The sequence below is a fragment of the Dendrobates tinctorius genome, unplaced genomic scaffold, assembly GCF_039654945.1.
Source record: "Dendrobates tinctorius isolate UK_male_01 unplaced genomic scaffold, ASM3965494v1 ptg000116l, whole genome shotgun sequence".
Taxonomy (NCBI): Eukaryota; Metazoa; Chordata; class Amphibia; order Anura; family Dendrobatidae; genus Dendrobates; species Dendrobates tinctorius.
The window spans coordinates 36,218,146-36,239,641 of record NW_027361784.1 but is presented as its reverse complement, the minus strand read 5'-3'; the positions used below and the strand labels follow the sequence as shown (position 1 = coordinate 36,239,641).

The following is a 21,496-nucleotide window of genomic DNA, read 5'->3' as shown; positions in this document are numbered from 1 at the left end:
GTTATATTCTTGTACATAGGAGCAGTATTATAGTAGTTATATTCTTGTACATAGGGGCAGTATTATAGTAGTTATATTCTTGTACATAGGGGCAGTATTATAGTAGTTATATTCTTGTACATAGGAGCAGTATTATAGTAGTTATATTCTTGTACATAGGAGCAGTATTATAGTAGTTATATTCTTGTACATAGGAGCAGTATTATAGTAGTTATATTCTTGTACATAGGAGCAGTATTATAGTAGTTATATTCTTGTACATAGGGGCAGTATTATAGTAGTTATATTCTTGTATATAGGGAGCAGTATTATAGTAGTTATATTCTTGTACATAGGGGCTGTATTGTAGTAGTTATATTCTTGTACATAGGGGCAGTATTATAGTAGTTATATTCTTGTACATAGGAGCAATATTATAGTAGTTATATTCTTGTACATAGGGGGCAGTATTATAGTAGTTATTTTCTTGCACATAGGGGGCAGTATTATAGTAGTTATATTCTTGTACATAGGGCAGAATTATAGTAGTTATATTTTTGTACATAGGGGCACTATTATAGTAGTTATATTCTTGTACATAGGGGGCAGTATTATAGTAGTTATATTCTTGTACATAGGGCAGTATTATAGGAGTTATATTCTTGTACATAGGGGCAGTATTATAGTAGTTATATTCTTGTACATAGGGGCAGTATTATAGTAGTTATATTCTTTTACATAGGAGCAGTATTATAGTAGTTATATTCTTGTACATAGGAGCAGTATTATAGTTGTTATATTCTTGTACATAGGAGCAGTATTTTAGTAGTTATATTCTTGTACATAGGGGCAGTATTATAGTAGTTATATTCTTGTATATAGGGAGCAGTATTATAGTAGTTATATTCTTGTACATAGGGGCTGTATTATAGTAGCTATATTCTTGTACATAGGGGCTGTATTATAGTAGTTATATTCTTGTACATAGGAGCAATATTATAGTAGTAATATTCTTGTACATAGGGCAGTATTATAGTAGTTATATTCTTGTACATAGGGGGCAGTATTATAGTAGTTATATTCTTGTACATAGGGGGCAGTATTATAGTAGTTATATTCTTGTACATAGGGCAGTAATATAGTAGTTATATTCTTGTACATAGGGGCAGTATTATAGTAGTTATATTCTTGTACATAGTGGGCAGTATTATAGTAGTTATATTCTTGTACATAGGAGCAGTATTATAGTAGTTATATTCTTGTACATAGGAGCAGTATTATAGTAGTTATATTCTTGTACATAGGGGCAGTATTATAGTAGTTATATTCTTGTATATAGGGAGCAGTATTATAGTAGTTATATTCTTGTACATAGGGGCTGTATTATAGTAGTTATATTCTTGTACATAGGAGCAGTATTATAGTAGTTATATTCTTGTACATAGGGCAGTATTATAGTAGTTATATTCTTGTACATAGGGGCAGTATTATAGTAGTTATATTCTTGTACATAGGGGCTGTATTATAGTAGTTATATTTTTGTACATAGGAGCAGTATTATAGTAGTTATATTCTTGTACATAGGAGCAGTATTATAGTAGTTATATTCTTGTACATAGGGGCAGTATTATAGTAGTTATATTCTTGTATATAGGGAGCAGTATTATAGTAGTTATATTCTTGTACATAGGGGCTGTATTATAGTAGTTATATTCTTGTACATAGGAGCAGTATTATAGTAGTTATATTCTTGTACATAGGGGGCAGTATTATTGTAGTTATATTCTTGTACATAGGGGGCAGTATTATAGTAGTTACATTGTTGTACATAGGGGGCAGTATTATAGTAGTTATATTCTTGTACATAGGGGGCAGTATTATAGTAGTTATATTCTTGTTCATAGGGGGCAGTATTATAGTAGTTATATTCTTGTACATAGGGGGCAGTATTATAGTAGTTATATTCTTGTACATAGGGGCAGTATTATAGTAGTTATATTCTTGTACATAGTAACAGTATTATAGTAGTTATATTCTTGTACATAGGAGCAGTATTATAGTAGTTATATTCTTGTACATAGGGGCAGTATTATAGTAGTTATATTCTTGTATAGAGGGAGCAGTATTATAGTAGTTATATTCTTGTACATAGGGCCTGTATTATAGTAGTTATATTCTTGTACATATGAGCAGTATTATAGTAGTTATATTCTTGTACATAGGGGGCAGTATTATAGCAGTTATAATCTTGTACATAGGGGGCAGTATTATAGTAGTTATATTCTTGTACATAGGGGGCAGTATTATAGTAGTTTTATTCTTGTACATAGGGGCAGTATTATAGTAGTTATATTCTTGTACATAGGAGCAGTGTTATAGTAGTTATATTCTTGTACATAGGGGGCAGTATTATAGTAGTTATATTCTTGTACATAGGGGGCAGTATTATAGTAGTTATATTCTTGTACATAGGGGGCAGTATTATAGTAGTTATATTCTTGTACATAGGAGCAGCATTATAGTAGTTATATTCTTGTACATAGGAGCAGTATTATAGTAGTTATATTCTTGTACATAGGGGACAGTATTATAGTAGTTATATTCTTGTATACAGGAGCAGTATTATAGTAGTTATATTCTTGTACGTAGGAGGCAGTATTATATTAGTTATATTCTTGTACATAGGGGCAGTATTATAGTAGTTATATTCTTGTACATAGGGGCAATATTATAGTAGTTATATTCTTGTACATAGGCAGTATTATAGTAGTTATATTCTTGTACATATGAGCAGTATTATAGTAGTTATATTCTTGTACATGTGAGCAGTATTATAGTAGTTATATTCTTGTACATAGGGGCAGTATTATAGTAGTTATATTCTTGTACATAGGGGCAGTATTATAGTAGTTATATTCTTGTATAGAGGGAGCAGTATTATAGTAGTTATATTCTTGTACATAGGGGCTGTATTATAGTAGTTATATTCTTGTACATATGAGCAGTATTATAGTAGTTATATTCTTGTACATAGGGGGCAGTATTATAGTAGTTATAATCTTGTACATAGGGGGCAGTATTATAGTAGTTATATTCTTGTACATAGGGGGCAGTATTATAGTAGTTTTATTCTTGTACATAGGGGCAGTATTATAGTAGTTATATTCTTGTACATAGGAGCAGTGTTATAGTAGTTATATTCTTGTACATAGGGGGCAGTATTATAGTAGTTATATTCTTGTATACAGGAGCAGTATTATAGTAGTTATATTCTTGTACGTAGGAGGCAGTATTATATTAGTTATATTCTTGTACATAGGGGCAGTATTATAGTAGTTATATTCTTGTACATAGGGGCAATATTATAGTAGTTATATTCTTGTACATAGGCAGTATTATAGTAGTTATATTCTTGTACATATGAGCAGTATTATAGTAGTTATATTCTTGTACATAGGGGCAGTATTATAGTAGTTATATTCTTGTACATAGGGGGCAGTATTATAGTAGTTATATTCTTGTATACAGGAGCAGTATTATAGTAGTTATATTCTTGTACGTAGGAGGCAGTATTATATTAGTTATATTCTTGTACATAGGGGCAGTATTATAGTAGTTATATTCTTGTACATAGGGGCAATATTATAGTAGTTATATTCTTGTACATAGGCAGTATTATAGTAGTTATATTCTTGTACATATGAGCAGTATTATAGTAGTTATATTCTTGTACATAGGGGCAGTATTATAGTAGTTATATTCTTGTACATAGGGGCAGTATTATAGTAGTTATATTCTTGTATAGAGGGAGCAGTATTATAGTAGTTATATTCTTGTACATAGGGGCTGTATTATAGTAGTTATATTCTTGTACATATGAGCAGTATTATAGTAGTTATATTCTTGTACATAGGGGGCAGTATTATAGTAGTTATAATCTTGTACATAGGGGGCAGTATTATAGTAGTTATATTCTTGTACATAGGGGGCAGTATTATAGTAGTTTTATTCTTGTACATAGGGGCAGTATTATAGTAGTTATATTCTTGTACATAGGAGCAGTGTTATAGTAGTTATATTCTTGTACATAGGGGGCAGTATTATAGTAGTTATAGTCTTGTACATAGGGGGCAGTATTATAGTAGTTATATTCTTGTACATAGGGGGCAGTATTATAGTAGTTATATTCTTGTACATAGGAGCAGCATTATAGTAGTTATATTCTTGTACATAGGAGCAGTATTATAGTAGTTATATTCTTGTACATAGGGGGCAGTATTATAGTAGTTATATTCTTGTATACAGGAGCAGTATTATAGTAGTTATATTCTTGTACGTAGGAGGCAGTATTATAGTAGTTATATTCTTGTACATAGGGGCAGTATTATAGTAGTTATATTCTTGTACATAGGGGCAATATTATAGTAGTTATATTCTTGTACATAGGGGCATTATTATAGTAGTTATATTCTTGTACATAGGGGCAGTATTATAGTAGTTATATTCTTGTACATAGGGGCAGTATTATAGTAGTTATATTCTTGTACATAGGGGGCAGTATTATAGTAGTTATATTCTTGTATACAGGAGCAGTATTATAGTAGTTATATTCTTGTACGTAGGAGGCAGTATTATAGTAGTTATATTCTTGTACATAGGGGCAGTATTATAGTAGTTATATTCTTGTACATATGGGCAATATTATAGTAGTTATATTCTTGTACATAGGCAGTATTATAGTAGTTATATTCTTGTACATATGAGCAGTATTATAGTAGTTATATTCTTGTACATAGGGGCAATATTATAGTAGTTATATTCTTGTACATAGGCAGTATTATAGTAGTTATATTCTTGTACATATGAGCAGTATTATAGTAGTTATATTCTTGTACATAGGGGCAATATTATAGTAGTTATATTCTTGTACATAGGCAGTATTATAGTAGTTATATTCTTGTACATATGAGCAGTATTATAGTAGTTATATTCTTGTACATAGGGGCAGTATTATAGTAGTTATATTCTTGTACATAGGGGCAGTATTATAGTAGTTATATTCTTGTATAGAGGGAGCAGTGTTATAGTAGTTATATTCTTGTACATAGGGGCTGTATTATAGTAGTTATATTCTTGTACATATGAGCAGTATTATAGTAGTTATATTCTTGTACGTAGGGGGCAGTATTATAGTAGTTATAATCTTGTACATAGGGGGCAGTATTATAGTAGTTATATTCTTGTACATAGGGGGCAGTATTATAGTAGTTTTATTCTTGTACATAGGGGCAGTATTATAGTAGTTATATTCTTGTACATAGGAGCAGTGTTATAGTAGTTATATTCTTGTACATAGGGGGCAGTATTATAGTAGTTATAGTCTTGTACATAGGGGGCAGTATTATAGTAGTTATATTCTTGTACATAGGGGGCAGTATTATAGTAGTTATATTCTTGTACATAGGAGCAGCATTATAGTAGTTATATTCTTGTACATAGGAGCAGTATTATAGTAGTTATATTCTTGTACATAGGGGGCAGTATTATAGTAGTTATATTCTTGTATACAGGAGCAGTATTATAGTAGTTATATTCTTGGACGTAGGAGGCAGTATTATAGTAGTTATATTCTTGTACATAGGGGCAGTATTATAGTAGTTATATTCTTGTACATAGGGGCAATATTATAGTAGTTATATTCTTGTACATAGGGGCAGTATTATAGTAGTTATATTCTTGTACATAGGGGCAGTATTATAGTAGTTATATTCTTGTACATAGGGGCAGTATTATAGTAGTTATATTCTTGTGCATAGGGGGCAGTATTATAGTAGTTATATTCTTGTATACAGGAGCAGTATTATAGTAGTTATATTCTTGTACGTAGGAGGCAGTATTATAGTAGTTATATTCTTGTACATAGGGGCAGTATTATAGTAGTTATATTCTTGTACATAGGGGCAATATTATAGTAGTTATATTCTTGTACATAGGCAGTATTATAGTAGTTATATTCTTGTACATATGAGCAGTATTATAGTAGTTATATTCTTGTACATAGGGGCAGTATTATAGTAGTTATATTCTTGTACATGGGGGCAGTATTATAGTAGTTATATTCTTGTACATAGGGGCAGTATTATAGTAGTTATATTCTTGTACATAGGGGCAGTATTATAGTAGTTATATTCTTGTACATAGGCAGTATTATAGTAGTTTTATTCTTGTACATAGGGGCAGTATTATAGTAGTTATATTCTTGTACATAGGAGCAGTGTTATAGTAGTTATATTCTTGTACATAGGGGGCAGTATTATAGTAGTTATATTCTTGTATACAGGAGCAGTATTATAGTAGTTATATTCTTGTACGTAGGAGGCAGTATTATATTAGTTATATTCTTGTACATAGGGGCAGTATTATAGTAGTTATATTCTTGTACATAGGGGCAATATTATAGTAGTTATATTCTTGTACATAGGCAGTATTATAGTAGTTATATTCTTGTACATATGAGCAGTATTATAGTAGTTATATTCTTGTACATAGGGGCAGTATTATAGTAGTTATATTCTTGTACATAGGGGCAGTATTATAGTAGTTAATTCTTGTATAGAGGGAGCAGTATTATAGTAGTTATATTCTTGTACATAGGGGCTGTATTATAGTAGTTATATTCTTGTACATATGAGCAGTATTATAGTAGTTATATTCTTGTACATAGGGGGCAGTATTATAGTAGTTATAATCTTGTACATAGGGGGCAGTATTATAGTAGTTATATTCTTGTACATAGGGGGCAGTATTATAGTAGTTTTATTCTTGTACATAGGGGCAGTATTATAGTAGTTATATTCTTGTACATAGGAGCAGTGTTATAGTAGTTATATTCTTGTACATAGGGGGCAGTATTATAGTAGTTATATTCTTGTACATAGGGGGCAGTATTATAGTAGTTATATTCTTGTACATAGGGGCAGTATTATAGTAGTTATATTCTTGTACATAGGAGCAGCATTATAGTAGTTATATTCTTGTACATAGGAGCAGTATTATAGTAGTTATATTCTTGTACATAGGGGGCAGTATTATAGTAGTTATATTCTTGTATACAGGAGCAGTATTATAGTAGTTATATTCTTGTACGTAGGAGGCAGTATTATAGTAGTTATATTCTTGTACATAGGGGCAGTATTATAGTAGTTATATTCTTGTACATAGGGGCAATATTATAGTAGTTATATTCTTGTACATAGGGGCAGTATTATAGTAGTTATATTCTTGTACATAGGGGCAGTATTATAGTAGTTATATTCTTGTACATAGGGGCAGTATTATAGTAGTTATATTCTTGTACATAGGGGGCAGTATTATAGTAGTTATATTCTTGTATACAGGAGCAGTATTATAGTAGTTATATTCTTGTACGTAGGAGGCAGTATTATAGTAGTTATATTCTTGTACATAGGGGCAGTATTATAGTAGTTATATTCTTGTACATAGGGGCAATATTATAGTAGTTATATTCTTGTACATAGGAGCAGTATTATAGTAGTTATATTCTTGTACATATGAGCAGTATTATAGTAGTTATATTCTTGTACATAGGGGCAGTATTATAGTAGTTATATTCTTGTACGTAGGAGGCAGTATTATAGTAGTTATATTCTTGTACATAGGGGCAGTATTATAGTAGTTATATTCTTGTACATAGGAGCAGTATTATAGTAGTTATATTCTTGTACATAGGAGCAGTATTATAGTAGTTATATTCTTGTACATATGAGCAGTATTATAGTAGTTATATTCTTGTACATAGGGGCAGTATTATAGTAGTTATATTCTTGTACATGGTGGCAGTATTATAGTAGTTATATTCTTGTACATAGGGGCAGTATTATAGTAGTTATATTCTTGTACATAGGGGCAGTATTATAGTAGTTATATTCTTGTACATAGGGGCAGTATTATAGTAGTTATATTCTTGTACATAGGGGCAGTATTATAGTATGTTATTGATATAATATTTGAGTGCGCTGAAGGCACTCTGATAAAACCAGTGCATGATCAGATATCACTTTACACCTTCGCTCATCACTATTACTTAATTAGAAGTGTTTTTTAGGCTGAATTGGAAAGTGCAGTTTGCACACTGTCATGGTTCCCCTGTATTTGCAGCGATATTGGGCGGTCAAGTGAAGATTTGTATGAGATTTGCAAACTTGTGGTCTCACGAAAGATAGAGAGAACATTGAGAGGAACTTATGGGAATCTTGTTGGCTTGTGTGCCCGTGTCATACATGTGTTCACGTGACTGCGAGCACATAGGAGAATCATATCAGTGTACATACTGCCCACGGAGTGACGGCAGACTTCACTTCCCTGACTCTCGTCTTCTTGTTACTTGTCATGTTTTTGTCCTGTGCTGTATATTGTGCAGTCTGTTTCTTATTATAATCACTCACATTTTTTCTCTTTTTTTTTTTTGCAGACTCTTAAAATGTCTACACAGCTCCAAGACTTTAGTTTCGGAGAGGGGAAGCCGCTGTTGGTGGAGAAGGAAGAGGTAATTAATAATTATCATTGCACCCTTACATCACGTCTTCGATGGCCGGCGGTGTTACGTTGTTGGCCGGCCCTATAGTTACCGGATGTTATTGCCAGTGCATGTGGATATGAGTAATTTCTTAGGAATCATCTGTAGACGCCGGGCCTCCCGCGGGTACACAAGGCAGAAAGTTAGCAGTAAAAGATCCAGATCCAAAAAACAAATCTGTTCCAAAGCCCAAAATGAATTCAGACCCAAACAAATCAATTCAGACCCCACACCAGACCCACATTTGGTCTCTTGAGTCCTCGAACTGTGAGGTCTATGTCTTGGCGGCTTTGGTGTTAGTTATGCTCTAGGCAGTATTGAAAGTATATTGCAAAATTGTATGTTGTGTAGCCTGCTGTGTGGAGCAGGCTCAGGAGCTGAACCCGGTGCCATACTCAGCTGGCGGTGTTATCAGCAGCAACCGGAGTGAGCTCTGATCGCTGCTGTTCAACTACTGTTTGTAGATGTCGCTGCCAATTTCTGAGAACAACACTTAAGTGCCATGTTCCTGGTAGGCCGTGAGTTTGGAGACCACCATTTTCCCCCATGCAGCACGATCAAAGTGTGCAGATGGTTTGCAATGGCGGCCAGGATCCTGCTGAAAACCGTCATGCCTGCTACAATCATACTACCTGGCTGAGCTTCATAGCAGTCTAATAATTTCACTACATCATCAAAGGCTGGAGTCACACGACCATATGTTCTTTCGTCTGGTTTATTATGCAAGCACTCTGATATGAGTGTGATCCGTTTTTTCTCAAATTTGGAGAAGATTGAAAAAGAAAATTCTCCAGCTTCTCCATCGTGTCTCCATCTTCTTCATCTTTTCCATTGTGTCTCCATCTTCTCCATCTTCTCCTTCTTCTCCATTGTGTCTCCATTTTCTCCATTGTGTCTCCATCTTCTCCATCGTGTCTCCATCTTCTCCATTGTGTCTCCATCTTCTCCATTGTGTCTCCATCTTCTCCATTGTGTCTCCATCTTCTCCATTTTCTCCATTGTGTCTCCATCTTCTCTATTGTGTCTCCATCTTCTCCATCTTCTCCATCGTGTCTCCATCTTCTCCATTGTGTCTCCATCTTCTCCATTTTCTCCATTGTGTCTCCATCTTCTCCATTGTGTCTCCATCTTCTCCATTTTCTCCATTGTGTCTCCATCTTCTCTATTGTGTCTCCATCTTCTCCATCGTGTCTCCATCTTCTCCATTGTGTCTCCATCTTCTCCATTTTCTCCATTGTGTCTCCATCTTCTCCATTGTGTCTCCATCTTCTCCATCTCCTCCTTCCTCTCCATCGTGTCTCCATCTTCTCCATTGTGTCTCCATCTTCTCCATTTTCTCCATCGTGTCTCCATTTTCTCCATTGTGTCTCCATTTTCTCCATTGTGTCTCCATCTTCTCCATTGTGTCTCCATCTTCTCCATCTTCTTCATTGTGTCTCCATCTTCTCCATTGTGTCTCCATCTTCTCCATTGTGTCTCCATCGTGTCTCCATCTTCTCCATTGTGTCTCCATCTTCTCCATCTTCTCCATTGTGTCTCCATCTTCTCCATTGTGTCTCCATCTTCTCCATTGTGTCTCCATCTTCTCCATTTTCTCCATTGTGTCTCCATCTTCTCTATTGTGTCTCCATCTTCTCCATCTTCTCCTTCTCGTCTCCATCTTCTCCATTGTGTCTCCATCTTCTCCATTTTCTCCATTGTGTCTCCATCTTCTCCATTGTGTCTCCATCTTCTCCATTTTCTCCATTGTGTCTCCATCTTCTCTATTGTGTCTCCATCTTCTTCATCTTCTTTTTCTCCATCGTGTCTCCATCTTCTCCATTTTCTCCATTGTGTCTCCATTTTCTCCATTGTGTCTCCATCTTCTCCATTTTCTCCATTGTGTCTCCATCTTCTCCATTGTGTCTCCATCTTCTCCATCTTCTCCTTCTGCTCCATTGTGTCTCCATCTTCTCCATTTTGTCTCCATCTTCTCCATTTTCTCCATTGTGTCTCCATCTTCTCCATTGTGTCTCCATCTTCTCCATTGTGTCTCCATCTTCTCCATTGTGTCTCCATCTTCTCCATTGTGTCTCCATCTTCATTGTGTCTCCATTTTCTCCATTGTGTCTCCATCTTCTCCATTTTCTCCATTGTGTCTCCATCTTCTCCATTGTGTCTCCATCTTCTCCTTCTGCTCCATTGTGTCTCCGTCTTCTCCATTGTGTCTCCATCTTCTCCATTTTCTCCATTGTGTCTCCATCTTCTCCATTGTGTCTCCATCTTCTCCATTGTGTCTCCATCTTCTCCATTGTGTCTACATCTTCTCCATCTTCTCCATTGTGTCTCCATCTTCTCCATTGTGTCTCCATCTTCTCCATTTTCTCCTTTGTGTCTCCATTTCTCTATTGTGTCTCCATCTTCTCCATCGTGTCTCCATCTTCTCCATCTTCATTTTCTCCATTGTGTCTCCATCTTCTCCATTGTGCCTCCATCTTCTCCCTTATGTCTCCATCTTCTCCAGTGTGTCAGTCCGGGAAAATCGGAGCACAATCAGACGTCATCTGCGCACAGTTTGTTGTTTTCCACGGACTCTTTGACTTGCGTGGCAGAATGCCATATGATCAGATCTAGCGATTTTTTTTTTTTCTCCCCGGACAGACTCAGTGCCAGGAAACATGAGCGCGGCCCCATTATGTAACATTGTTACGCCTGTGATCCGATGTTTTGTCGGATCGCACTCGGCCCTTATCCAGTCATGTGCCCGAGCCCTAATACTATGGTCTTGCAAGGCACAGTATTGTATAAGCCATTAAATGATCACAAGGGACACGTTTGTGCAAAAATTAAAAATGTATGGCTTTTGAAAGAAGGAAAGAAAAAAGTATATGAAAGTATAAAAAAAAAGTCAACTGGCCAGCAAGGGGTTCACCTGGATTTGTTTTGATGATTCCTTTATCTTGTAGGGAATTACAGTATTACTGCAACAATATGAAATCCGGGTAAGTGAATATTTATAGTAAGAACCTTCATATTTACTGTTGTATTGTTTTGTTTTGTAACTTTTCATTTTACATGTTGGCGATTTAATATGGGTAAAAGGAGCAAGAGCAGCATGAACTAGCCCCTAACCTTCACTCTAGCCTTCCTCTTTGGACAGTTGTCCCAAACTTACAGAGCTCCAATTGAAAAGCAACATATGGCGGTATTATGTAAATGCTGTTTGGCAGTATTGTGTAGCGACTGTATGTCAGTTTTATGTTCCTTTTCTCTTAGCTCACCATATCCTGGTGTGAAGAGAAGAGCTTTATAAGAAAAAAAAAATATGATTCCATGATACTCTGCTGGGAGATGTGTATGTCATATGTGTCTTTATGTGGCCACCTAGTGGTTGTAATGTGTGTTGCAGTTTTTCATTAATTTTGAGAATTGGAGAAATTGGATTTTTTTTTATTTCAACCAAATTGAAGAAAAGGTGAGAGTAGAAATATTTTAATATGATACGCTCATATTATTTAGGCAATATTTGGACGTTTTGTATAGAGGCAAAGGCATCACGTAAGGACCCTTAACCCCACAAGTACAGGAGTATTGCAGTGTATTATAGTACCTGAGATCCAGTGCAGTAGGGGAGTTAATAGGATAGTTTAACATTAAAAAAAAAAAAAAAACTTTTCCTGTAAGTTAAAAAACTAACTACAAAATAAAAAAAATTGACATATTTGCTTTCGCCTTGCTGGTAAAAGTCAGTGCTTTGCTTTTAAAAAAAATCGAATTATCTTTTATGGAAAATGTCATTAAAACTTTTCTAGAATTGCTGTTTTTTTTTATTATGATGCATATCAAAAGAATAGAATAAAAGACAATGGCAAGTTGTCTGAATGCCAAATTGGTGAGAATAAACCCACAGCTCACCATACAAAAAAGTCGACAAAGCTATGACTCTCAGAATATAGAGACAAAAAACAAATTTAGGGTTTTGTTTTTCATTTTTTTTTTTTAACACCTTCACAATCTTAGACGTATAGGTACATCCAAGGTCGTCTACATGCATTTTATGCGGGCTCCGGCGCTGAGCCTGCATCTTTTCCATCTTTTATGAGCCTCTAACAGCCGCGGGTGGATTAGAGATCCACTCACGGCTGTTAAGAAGTTAAATGCTGCTGACAGCGGCATTTAACGTGCACTTGCACCCAGCGGATGTGATCATGGGGCGCTGATGGATTGTCATTACAACCGGGGGTTTGCAGAAGACCCCCGTGTTTGTCATTGTAAATCTCCTATGGTCGCCAATCCGTGGCCGGCAGGCATAGAAGATCATGATTTATGAAGCACTGCTGCAGCTCTGCTATATATAGCACAAATGATCAAACATCTAAGGAGACTTTTGAAGCCAGTAAAAAAAAAAATGTTTAAAAATATAAATTTTTTTTGAAAAGCCTAAAAGTTCAAATCACCTTCCTTTTGCCCCATTCGAAATAAAACAATAAAAAATACACATATTTGGTATTGCCGCGTTCAGAAACACCCGATCTATCAAAATATAAAGTAAATTAACCCGATCGGTAAATGGCGTAATGAGAAAAAAAATATCAAAACACCAGAATTACTTGTTTTTTGTCTGTCGCAATATTGCAATAAAATGCAATAACGGACGATCAAAATATTGTATCTATCCCAAAATTGTGTCAATAAAAATGGCAGCTCGGCGTGCAAGAAATAAGCCCTCACCCAACCCCAGATCCTGGAAAATGGAGATGTTACGGGTCTCGGAAAATGGCGACATTTTTTTATTTCTTACAAATTATGGATTTTTTTTCACGAAAGAACCTAGACATGTTTGGTGTCTGTGAACCGGTAATGATCTGGAGAATCATAATGGCAGGTCAGTTTTAGGATTTAGTGAACCTGGTGAATAAAAAGTCCCAAAAACAATTGTGAAATTGCACTTTTGTTTTTGCAGTTTCGTCGCACTTGGAATTTTTGTTCCCATTTTCCAGTACACTATATGGTAAAACCAATGGTGTCGTTCAAAAGTAGAACTCGATGCTGACAAAACAAGCCCACACATGGCCATAATGACGGAAAAATAAAATAGTTATGGCTCTGGGGAAAAAAGAGAGGAAGAAAACTATGTACATCTGGTATTAACATAATGGTACTGACCCACAGAATAAAGTAGAACGTCAAACCATAAAAATCACACCCAAAAAATAAAGGTGGAAATGCTATAAAATATAAAACAAAATTTTAAAAAACCCTCATTAACATAAGTAAAAAGTTATGGCACTTGGAAGATGGTGATAAAAAAAAGGAAGCAGAAAAAAATAAATAAAAACTGATCGCGGCAGGACTTGGTTAAGGCACAAAATGACTGTTCAAACAAAGCGCAGGCGCTCGGTGCACCCTTGGCGTGGCTGAGCATTTCAGTGCACCCTCCCACCTACTTGTTTTGCATCTCTCTTCGCCCTCCGCGTCCTTGATTGACAGCTCTGACTTTTAGGCCGGGGTCACATTGGCGAGGAATACGGACAAGTGAGAGGCGTTAAAAGCACGCATTACAACACGGACCAATGATTCTCTATGGGGTCCCTCGCACCAGCCGTATATTTCTCGGGCGTATTCTACGGTCCGTGCCAATCGCAGCATGCTACGATTGTCAGTGTACTACGGCCGTAGTACGCCAATGCAAGTCTATGGGTGCGCAAAAAATACGGATTACACACGGACCACACATGTGACTTGCGAGAAATACGCACCCGGCGTCTTTTAGAAAAGCCGGCAATTCAGTGCGCTATACAGTAAACTCACACTGACAGGTTTAAGAAAGAAACAAAAGAATAGATATATACACATAGAATACATATATATATATATATATATACATACATGTCATTGTGACACACACACACATATATATATTTATATTTCACAGAGTTCTTCATGGCAGAATAGGCGCTAATTCAATTGCCGGCTTCTATCATATAATTCCCCAACCTGACATGAAATGACACATGGTTTACATTCAGTAAACCATTTCATTTCATGTTTTTTTATATGTCCCTGACTAATAATTAGATGCGGGTTTGTGTGCAAAATTTGGGAGCTGTAGTTGTTATTTTAAGGGGTTAATTCTTTGTTAAAAAAAAATGCCTGGGCTTCCCATTGCCCTATAGTGGTGGCCAGTGGGTTAATCTAACAAAGGGTTAATGTCACCATTCGATTGTAAGGTGACATTAACCCTTTGTTAGATTAACCCATTCGCCCCCGCTACAGGGCAATGGGAAGCCCACGCATTTTTTAACAAAGAATTAATCCCTTAAAATAACAACTACAACTCCCAAATTTTGCACACAAACCCTCATTTAATTATTAGTCAGGGACATATAAAAAATACATGAAATGAAATGGTTTACTGAATGTAAACCATGTGTCATTTCATGTCGGGTTGGGGAATGATTCGATAGAAGCCGGCAATTGAATTAGCGCCTATTCTGCTATGAAGAACTCTGTGAAATATAAATATATATATATGTGTCACAATGACTTGTGTGTGTATATATATAATATATATACATATATATATATATATGCATTCTATGTGTCTATATCTATTATTTCGTTTCTGTTAGAAACCCTGTCATAGGGCTCCATTATATGTCCATTTTGCAAGGCGGTGAGAAAATCTCGCCATACGGATGGCATACGGATGCTGACATGCGCAAAATACGCCACCACACCTTGCTTACGGATGACATACGGAGCACTGTTTAGGGGTCTGTCATCTGTATTACGCATGTAAAATACTGACCGTATTTTGCGTTGGTTAGTGTGACCCCGGCCTTACAGGAGCAGGAGAAGGGCAGAGATAGAAAACAATTAGGGGGGGGAAGGAGCACCGGTCGCCTGTGCTTGGTTTGGACAGTCTGGGCGCTTTACAGTTACATTGTGCAAGAATCGCATTATTTGTATCTTGTTTATTAAAGGGGGAGGAAATCCTCGATCCCGATCCTCTGTATCCTAATGGGATGGGATCCGGCGATTTCTCCGGTGTTTCCTTCCCAGTTCCCTGGTGTCCTGGTAACGTAATGATCTCCTGTCCCACTTGCCTGCTTGGCCCCTGTAAGTGTGTCAGCCGGTGAGGGGAGGCTAATCCATTTAACCGTTGTTATATCCAGCTCGCTAAAAGCCGCCATACGTGCGGATCTCCGGAAAGAGCATTGCCACACGATTAGTGTTTATACCGGAGGGCAATCAGCGCTTCTCTACATGGATACGACAGTCCGGGGGCAAAACACCCCTATAATGTGAAGCAGCTTAATCTCCTGGGCCCGGGTACAACCTGTGCACCCAGTATAGTCACCCCCTGCTAACATACATTACTAATAATGCACTACTCTCCTGAAATACTCTGCGCTGCTGGGTCACCCCCTCTCAGGGTATCGCAGGAGAGGAGTGCGCTGATCCCACCGGGGAGGCGGTGATGGGTCCACTCATGTTATATACGACAACTCTGCATGTTCCGGGGGGCAAGCTCATGGTATGGGCAGAGAAATAGGAGGTCCACAGCAGCACAGAGGATGTCAGGAGAGGAGCGTTGATGTTCCTGGAGGAATTGACTTGCCCACCCATGGGATGTCAGTAAGGACAAGTCGTTGATGATTGATGAAGGGGAATGGTGCAATGATGGGAGGTCTCTGTGGATAGTAGTGGTTACAGTAACCCACTGGGAGGAAACCACAATGTTATGGTCTGTGTCCGTCACATCCATGTTCTCTTCACCGTATGCACAGTGTCAGGCTGCTGGGATAAAGCCATAAATACTTGCTGCAGATGATTGTGATATTCTAGCGCTTCCTGTGTGTACACGGCCCGCGCCAATGTGACGGATGGAACAATTCTTGTGCTGCATAAAGGTCACCATGTCTGGACAGATGGCGAGCGACTTCATCTTCAGCAGATTACCAAGCTAGGTTCCTGCGCTCGCCTCCTCCCCTTCCCTGAGATGGTGTTTTAATACAAATCGGTGGTTATAGAGGCTGCTTCCCTAATAACAGTGCCGTTCTCCTGTTATGTGCGTCCATCTGTCTCCGCAGTGATCGGCCGCACATCGATAACACGTAATTTACTGCTAATGAAGTCGATAGCACAAATGGCGTCAACAGTTACATTACAGCAAACTACAAAGGGATTCCCAGAGCCCTCACGTCAATTAATTCTATGCTAATAGGATAAAGGATGAGGGATGGAAAAAAGTGACGAATGACGACTTAATGTGTCATCCTATAGAGCGTGAACACTCCCCTGAGGATCACCGAGTGACAACCTCCGGGGCGGGCCACAAGCGCCATCTGATCACTGATACTTGAGGAAACCTAAGACCCTTCTGTTACATAAGGCATACTCGCCAACATTTTGAGGTTGTTGTGCTGGAAATTCAGGTATATCTCTCCTCCCCCCAAGCACCATGTTCAGGAAACCTTCAAGGAGTGCTGCTTATGAAAGATTTCCTCATTTTCCAGGAGTCCAGGATGTCTTCCTTTTTTGGTAGCATCCCAGATATTCTAGGACAGGGGTGGTGTCATGACTCTGTTGTCAGGGGCTCTTTCCTTGTGCTTAACACTAGGGGTGCCCTAGCTATCCCTGCTCCCTGGATTTCTTCTAATGGTGAAGACACTGGGGCCACGTGCCTTGCTGAGTTCCTGAATCCGCCCTTAGTCTGATTTCTCCCCCCACCCAGGGAACAGGGACGCAGTAATGTATACACCAACTAGTCTAACAAGGGAATATGTACAGGGATAAAGGAAATTACCAATAATACAAAAATGCACATACAAACAACAGAGGGGAACATCAGGGAGTGAACTAAAGTAGGAGAAAGAGCGGATTTGCACACAACCAAAACCAAGCAGCAGTTTTTAGGTAAACCTACCATGTGCCTTCTCAAACAACACACCACCAACTGCTGAACCATGCAGCAGGAAGCTAACATTGGCAACGCCTACTTGCCAGAGGTGTTGTGAGTTCATTTTTCCCTTCACCATTGAGGTCTGATGAACTCCCTCTTCTGGTAAAGGAAGGTAGTGAGGCTGATTACCAAGCACCTGAGCAGGATGATGATGACTGGGTGACTGGAATTGCTGACTGGATATAAGGCAGCCGACGCCCTTCTGCCTTGCTGGTGATTACTCAGAGGGATTCTAGGAGACCAGTCTGATTCCTGCTCCTCAAAAGCTAAGTTTTCTGCTCTGCTTTTTGCATTTGTGTTTTGGTTTTGTTTTGCCTTGTTTTTCTGGATTTCTGCCTTCCCCTGCTGGGTGAGCTGAATTCCTTTTTGCTCTGTCTTCAGAAAATATCTTAGTACTGATATAGTCTTTTTGAAGCCTAGCGTCTTCAGGGCTTTTTTCCCTATCAGTCTGTTGGCTCTTGTTTTGATAGGGTTTTGGCGGATTGCAGACAGCAGCTTTTCTATCCTGTCCTATTTAGTTAGCTTGGGCCCCATCATTTGCTCAGCCTATCTTTCTATCTGTGTGAGTGTTTTTCATCTTGCTTCACCGTCATTATATGTTGGGGGCTGCCTTTTGCTTTGGGGTCTGCTCTGGGGCAGTTTAGATTTCCCTTTCTGTCTTTAGGCTATTTAGTTCTCCGGCTGTGAACGAGGGGTCTAGGGCACCGTAGGAACCCCCCACGGCTACTGCTAGTTGTTGTTGATAGGTTCAGGGGTCTGCAATCCGATAGCTGCCAACTTCTCTGGTTTTCTGGACTTAGCTAGTATTTCTGTTTTTGCCTCCTACGGTGACTCATTCATAACACAGAGGCCAGTATATATAGGAGAGGATAATGGCCAACACTGAACAGCTGAGAGCATCAATGCAAGTAAGCTTCCAGGAGCTCTCAACTGAGCAGATTAACTCCTGCACGCCAGAAGAAACCTGCACCATTTAATATGAAGGTGAAATGCTTCTTGCAGGAGTAGGAGAAATCAGATGGCACGGTCTTCTGGCTATTCTCTGTTGAGGTAAACCCATGACTGGTGGCAATTAATTCTCCTGAGGGTTCACATGAAAGACCCTGACTGTTGAGGAGGCCAAACCAATAGGCTGAAGTTAATTCAAACTGCAAGGTTTGAAACGCATATATGGATAATATAATAACATTACTAGACAAAATACTAGTGGTGGAATCGCAGGTTCGAACCCAACCTCAGGCAACGTTTGCATGGAGTCTTTATGTTTTTCCTATGATTGTTTAGATTTCCTCTGAACCTACAAAAAACGTATCGGTGCCTATATCTGACAGAGGGATTAGACTGAATGCAGAGTGTTCCAGATAACTAAGGCAGCGCAAGAGAAATCTTGGAGATGGGAGTGGGAAGTTGGCATTATAAAGGATGTTAGTCTTATATCAATGGAGGGTACGGGGAAGGTGGTAGACAAAGATGAGGGTGGATATGATGGGTGGTGCAGAACTGTGGGTGAGAATGATATGTTTATATTGAACTCTGTAGCGGATGGGTATCAAGTGCAAAGACTAGCACAGGGTGGAGGCATGGGTGTAATGGCTGGTCACTATTATGATCCTGGCTGCCACCTTCAGGATGGATTGGAGAGGGGAAGAGTTTAGTAAGTCGGAGAATAAATAGTAGAGTTGCAATAGTCCAGGTGAGAATGAGTCAGAAAAAGACTAAGATATAGGGAGTAAAGGAAGGATATGAGTCAAATATAACCCCAAGTTGCTACTACTGTAATGTACCAGTGCATGGGGAGGAGAAGTGCTGTTTCTGGAGACAAAACACAATTTTTTTTCTAGTTGTTAACCTATTGTGACAACCTCTAAATGAAGACCCATTATGATTGAGGGGATGTGCGGCAGACGGACATTTTTCCTACAGTGGCTGCTACTGGAGAGATAAGGTATTACATGACCCCAATTCAAGTGAATAGTATTATTCGGCAGTGCTGTGACCTCCAGAGTTTCTCTTTTCAGTGGTGCCCATCTCCGACTAATCGTTAGTACCTTATAATAGACATATGGACAGGCGTTGTCTTAAATTATCATTTCTAAATTTACAATCTTAAGGATCACCTCATGTTACCGAGTCATGAAAACCTTTTCTGATTGGATTGGATTCTATATTTGATCTTCCTAGATTTTCGGAAAGGTCGGACTTAGTTGACCCTGCGGTGGCCCAGCATCATAGATGAGACCTGCCAGCACCAATCACAATCACAGGCTGTTGTAGTCTTATACTCGGTGGGATGCTGCTCTACATCCCTGGCCATGCCCTTCTTAACTGGCGATGGAGGGGATTTATCCTTGTGGCACGCTGCCAGCACGGGGGCCCCCATCTTTTTTCAGAGGCTGACCTTGTTTTGGTGTCTGAGCTGGATTGGGCGGGCGTTTGACATATGATGAACCTTTGACACAGATCAAGGTTAAGAACATCTTCATCCCAACTTAGCTTGTTGTGCAGGCGGAGCATGCTGGGAGCTAGCTTATGCAAATCAGCAGGTGGGCTATATAAGCCTGTTACATGGGACCTCTGTGTAAGCCCTGGCCACACACTGCTCCTCATCTCACTCCTCCATAATGGTGCTGGATGTGGACGACTGTGTCTTCTACACTACTAATGAAGTAAGTCAGAGGCGCTACCTGTATATATGTATATATGGTGGGTGCATTACCCCATTGTATCATCTGCTATCCATCTATCTATCTATCTATCTATTATCTATTATCTATTGATCTATTATCTATCATCTATCTATCTATTATCTATCTATTATCTATTGATCTATCTATCATCTATCTATTATCTATCTCTCTATCTATCTTCTATTATCTATCTATTATCTATTGATCTATTATCTATCTATCTATATCTATTTATCTTTTATCTATCTATCTGTTTATCTATTATCAATATATTATCTATCTATCTATTATCTATCTAATATCTATCAAATTTTCAGTTTATCTGATTTTTCTCTTTATATTTTTGAGTAAAATGTAAATTGTTCTTTTATTCTATAAACTACTGACGACATGTCTTTGAATTTCCGAGCAATAAATTTTGTATTTATTTTCAGAAAATGAGAAATGGTCAAAATAACAAAAAAATGCAAAGTGCTTGGAGACCTCAAATAATGCTAAGAAAACAAGTTCATAATCATTTAGAAACAACAATACTAATGTTTTAACTCAGGAAGAATTCAGAGATCAAAATTTTGTGGAATCCCCATGATTGTTAATCCCAGCTTTCCTGCGTCTCGGCTGCTTTCCTCCAGTCTCTCACACTGCTTCTGGGTGACCTTATGCCACTTCTGGTACACATATGTAAGCAGTTCTTTGTTTGATGGCTTGTGACTCTCCATCTTCCTGTTGATTACATTCCAGAGGTTTTCAGTGGGGTTCAGGTCTGGAGACTGGGCTGCCCATGACAGGGTTGTGATGTGGTGGTCTCTTAATTTTTGCCAGAGCTGTATAAAGATAACAGGCAGCACTGCATTAAAAGGCAAAAGGTGTGGACTTTATCTATCTCTAATCAAGCAAAAGAGAAACAAAGCAAAAACAATGGCAGCACTCTATAGCAAATTCCATACAAAAAATGGGTTATTTATATCTAAGACTATAGTATGTTCACACGTTGCGTTTTTGCTGCGTTTTTCTTTCCGCGGGCGAAACCTGCTCTCTTGGAAGCAAAGAAGCTGCTTACACAAATCAGGTTTTGTGGCGTTTTTGCTGTGTTTTTGTTGTCTCTCGTACATGTTGATAAAGTTTAATGGCCCAAAAAAAGCCTGATTAAGGCTACTTTCACACTTGCGTTTTTTTTTGCGCTGCGTGCGCAGTGGAAACGCGCATAAAAACCGCATCATGCGTTTTCTTGTTTTTTGAGCATTGTTTTTACAAAAAAACGTATGTGTTTTTTTGCGCTGACGTGCG

The 21,496-nt window shown here is 38.0% G+C and overlaps 1 protein-coding gene across 3 annotated transcripts in view; it reads left to right on the top strand.

The window, feature by feature from the left end:
* The window catches only part of NDRG1 (N-myc downstream regulated 1), a 102,690-nt gene that overhangs the window by 59,128 nt on the left and 22,066 nt on the right, over positions 1-21,496 (top strand). For all 3 annotated transcript variants that reach the window (XM_073590363.1, XM_073590362.1, XM_073590361.1), the window contains 2 exons: positions 8,471-8,545; positions 11,521-11,556. In XM_073590363.1, the coding sequence (XP_073446464.1) occupies positions 8,480-8,545; positions 11,521-11,556 (102 nt within the window). In that variant the 5' untranslated portion in view covers positions 8,471-8,479. The remainder of the gene's footprint in view (positions 1-8,470; positions 8,546-11,520; positions 11,557-21,496) is intronic.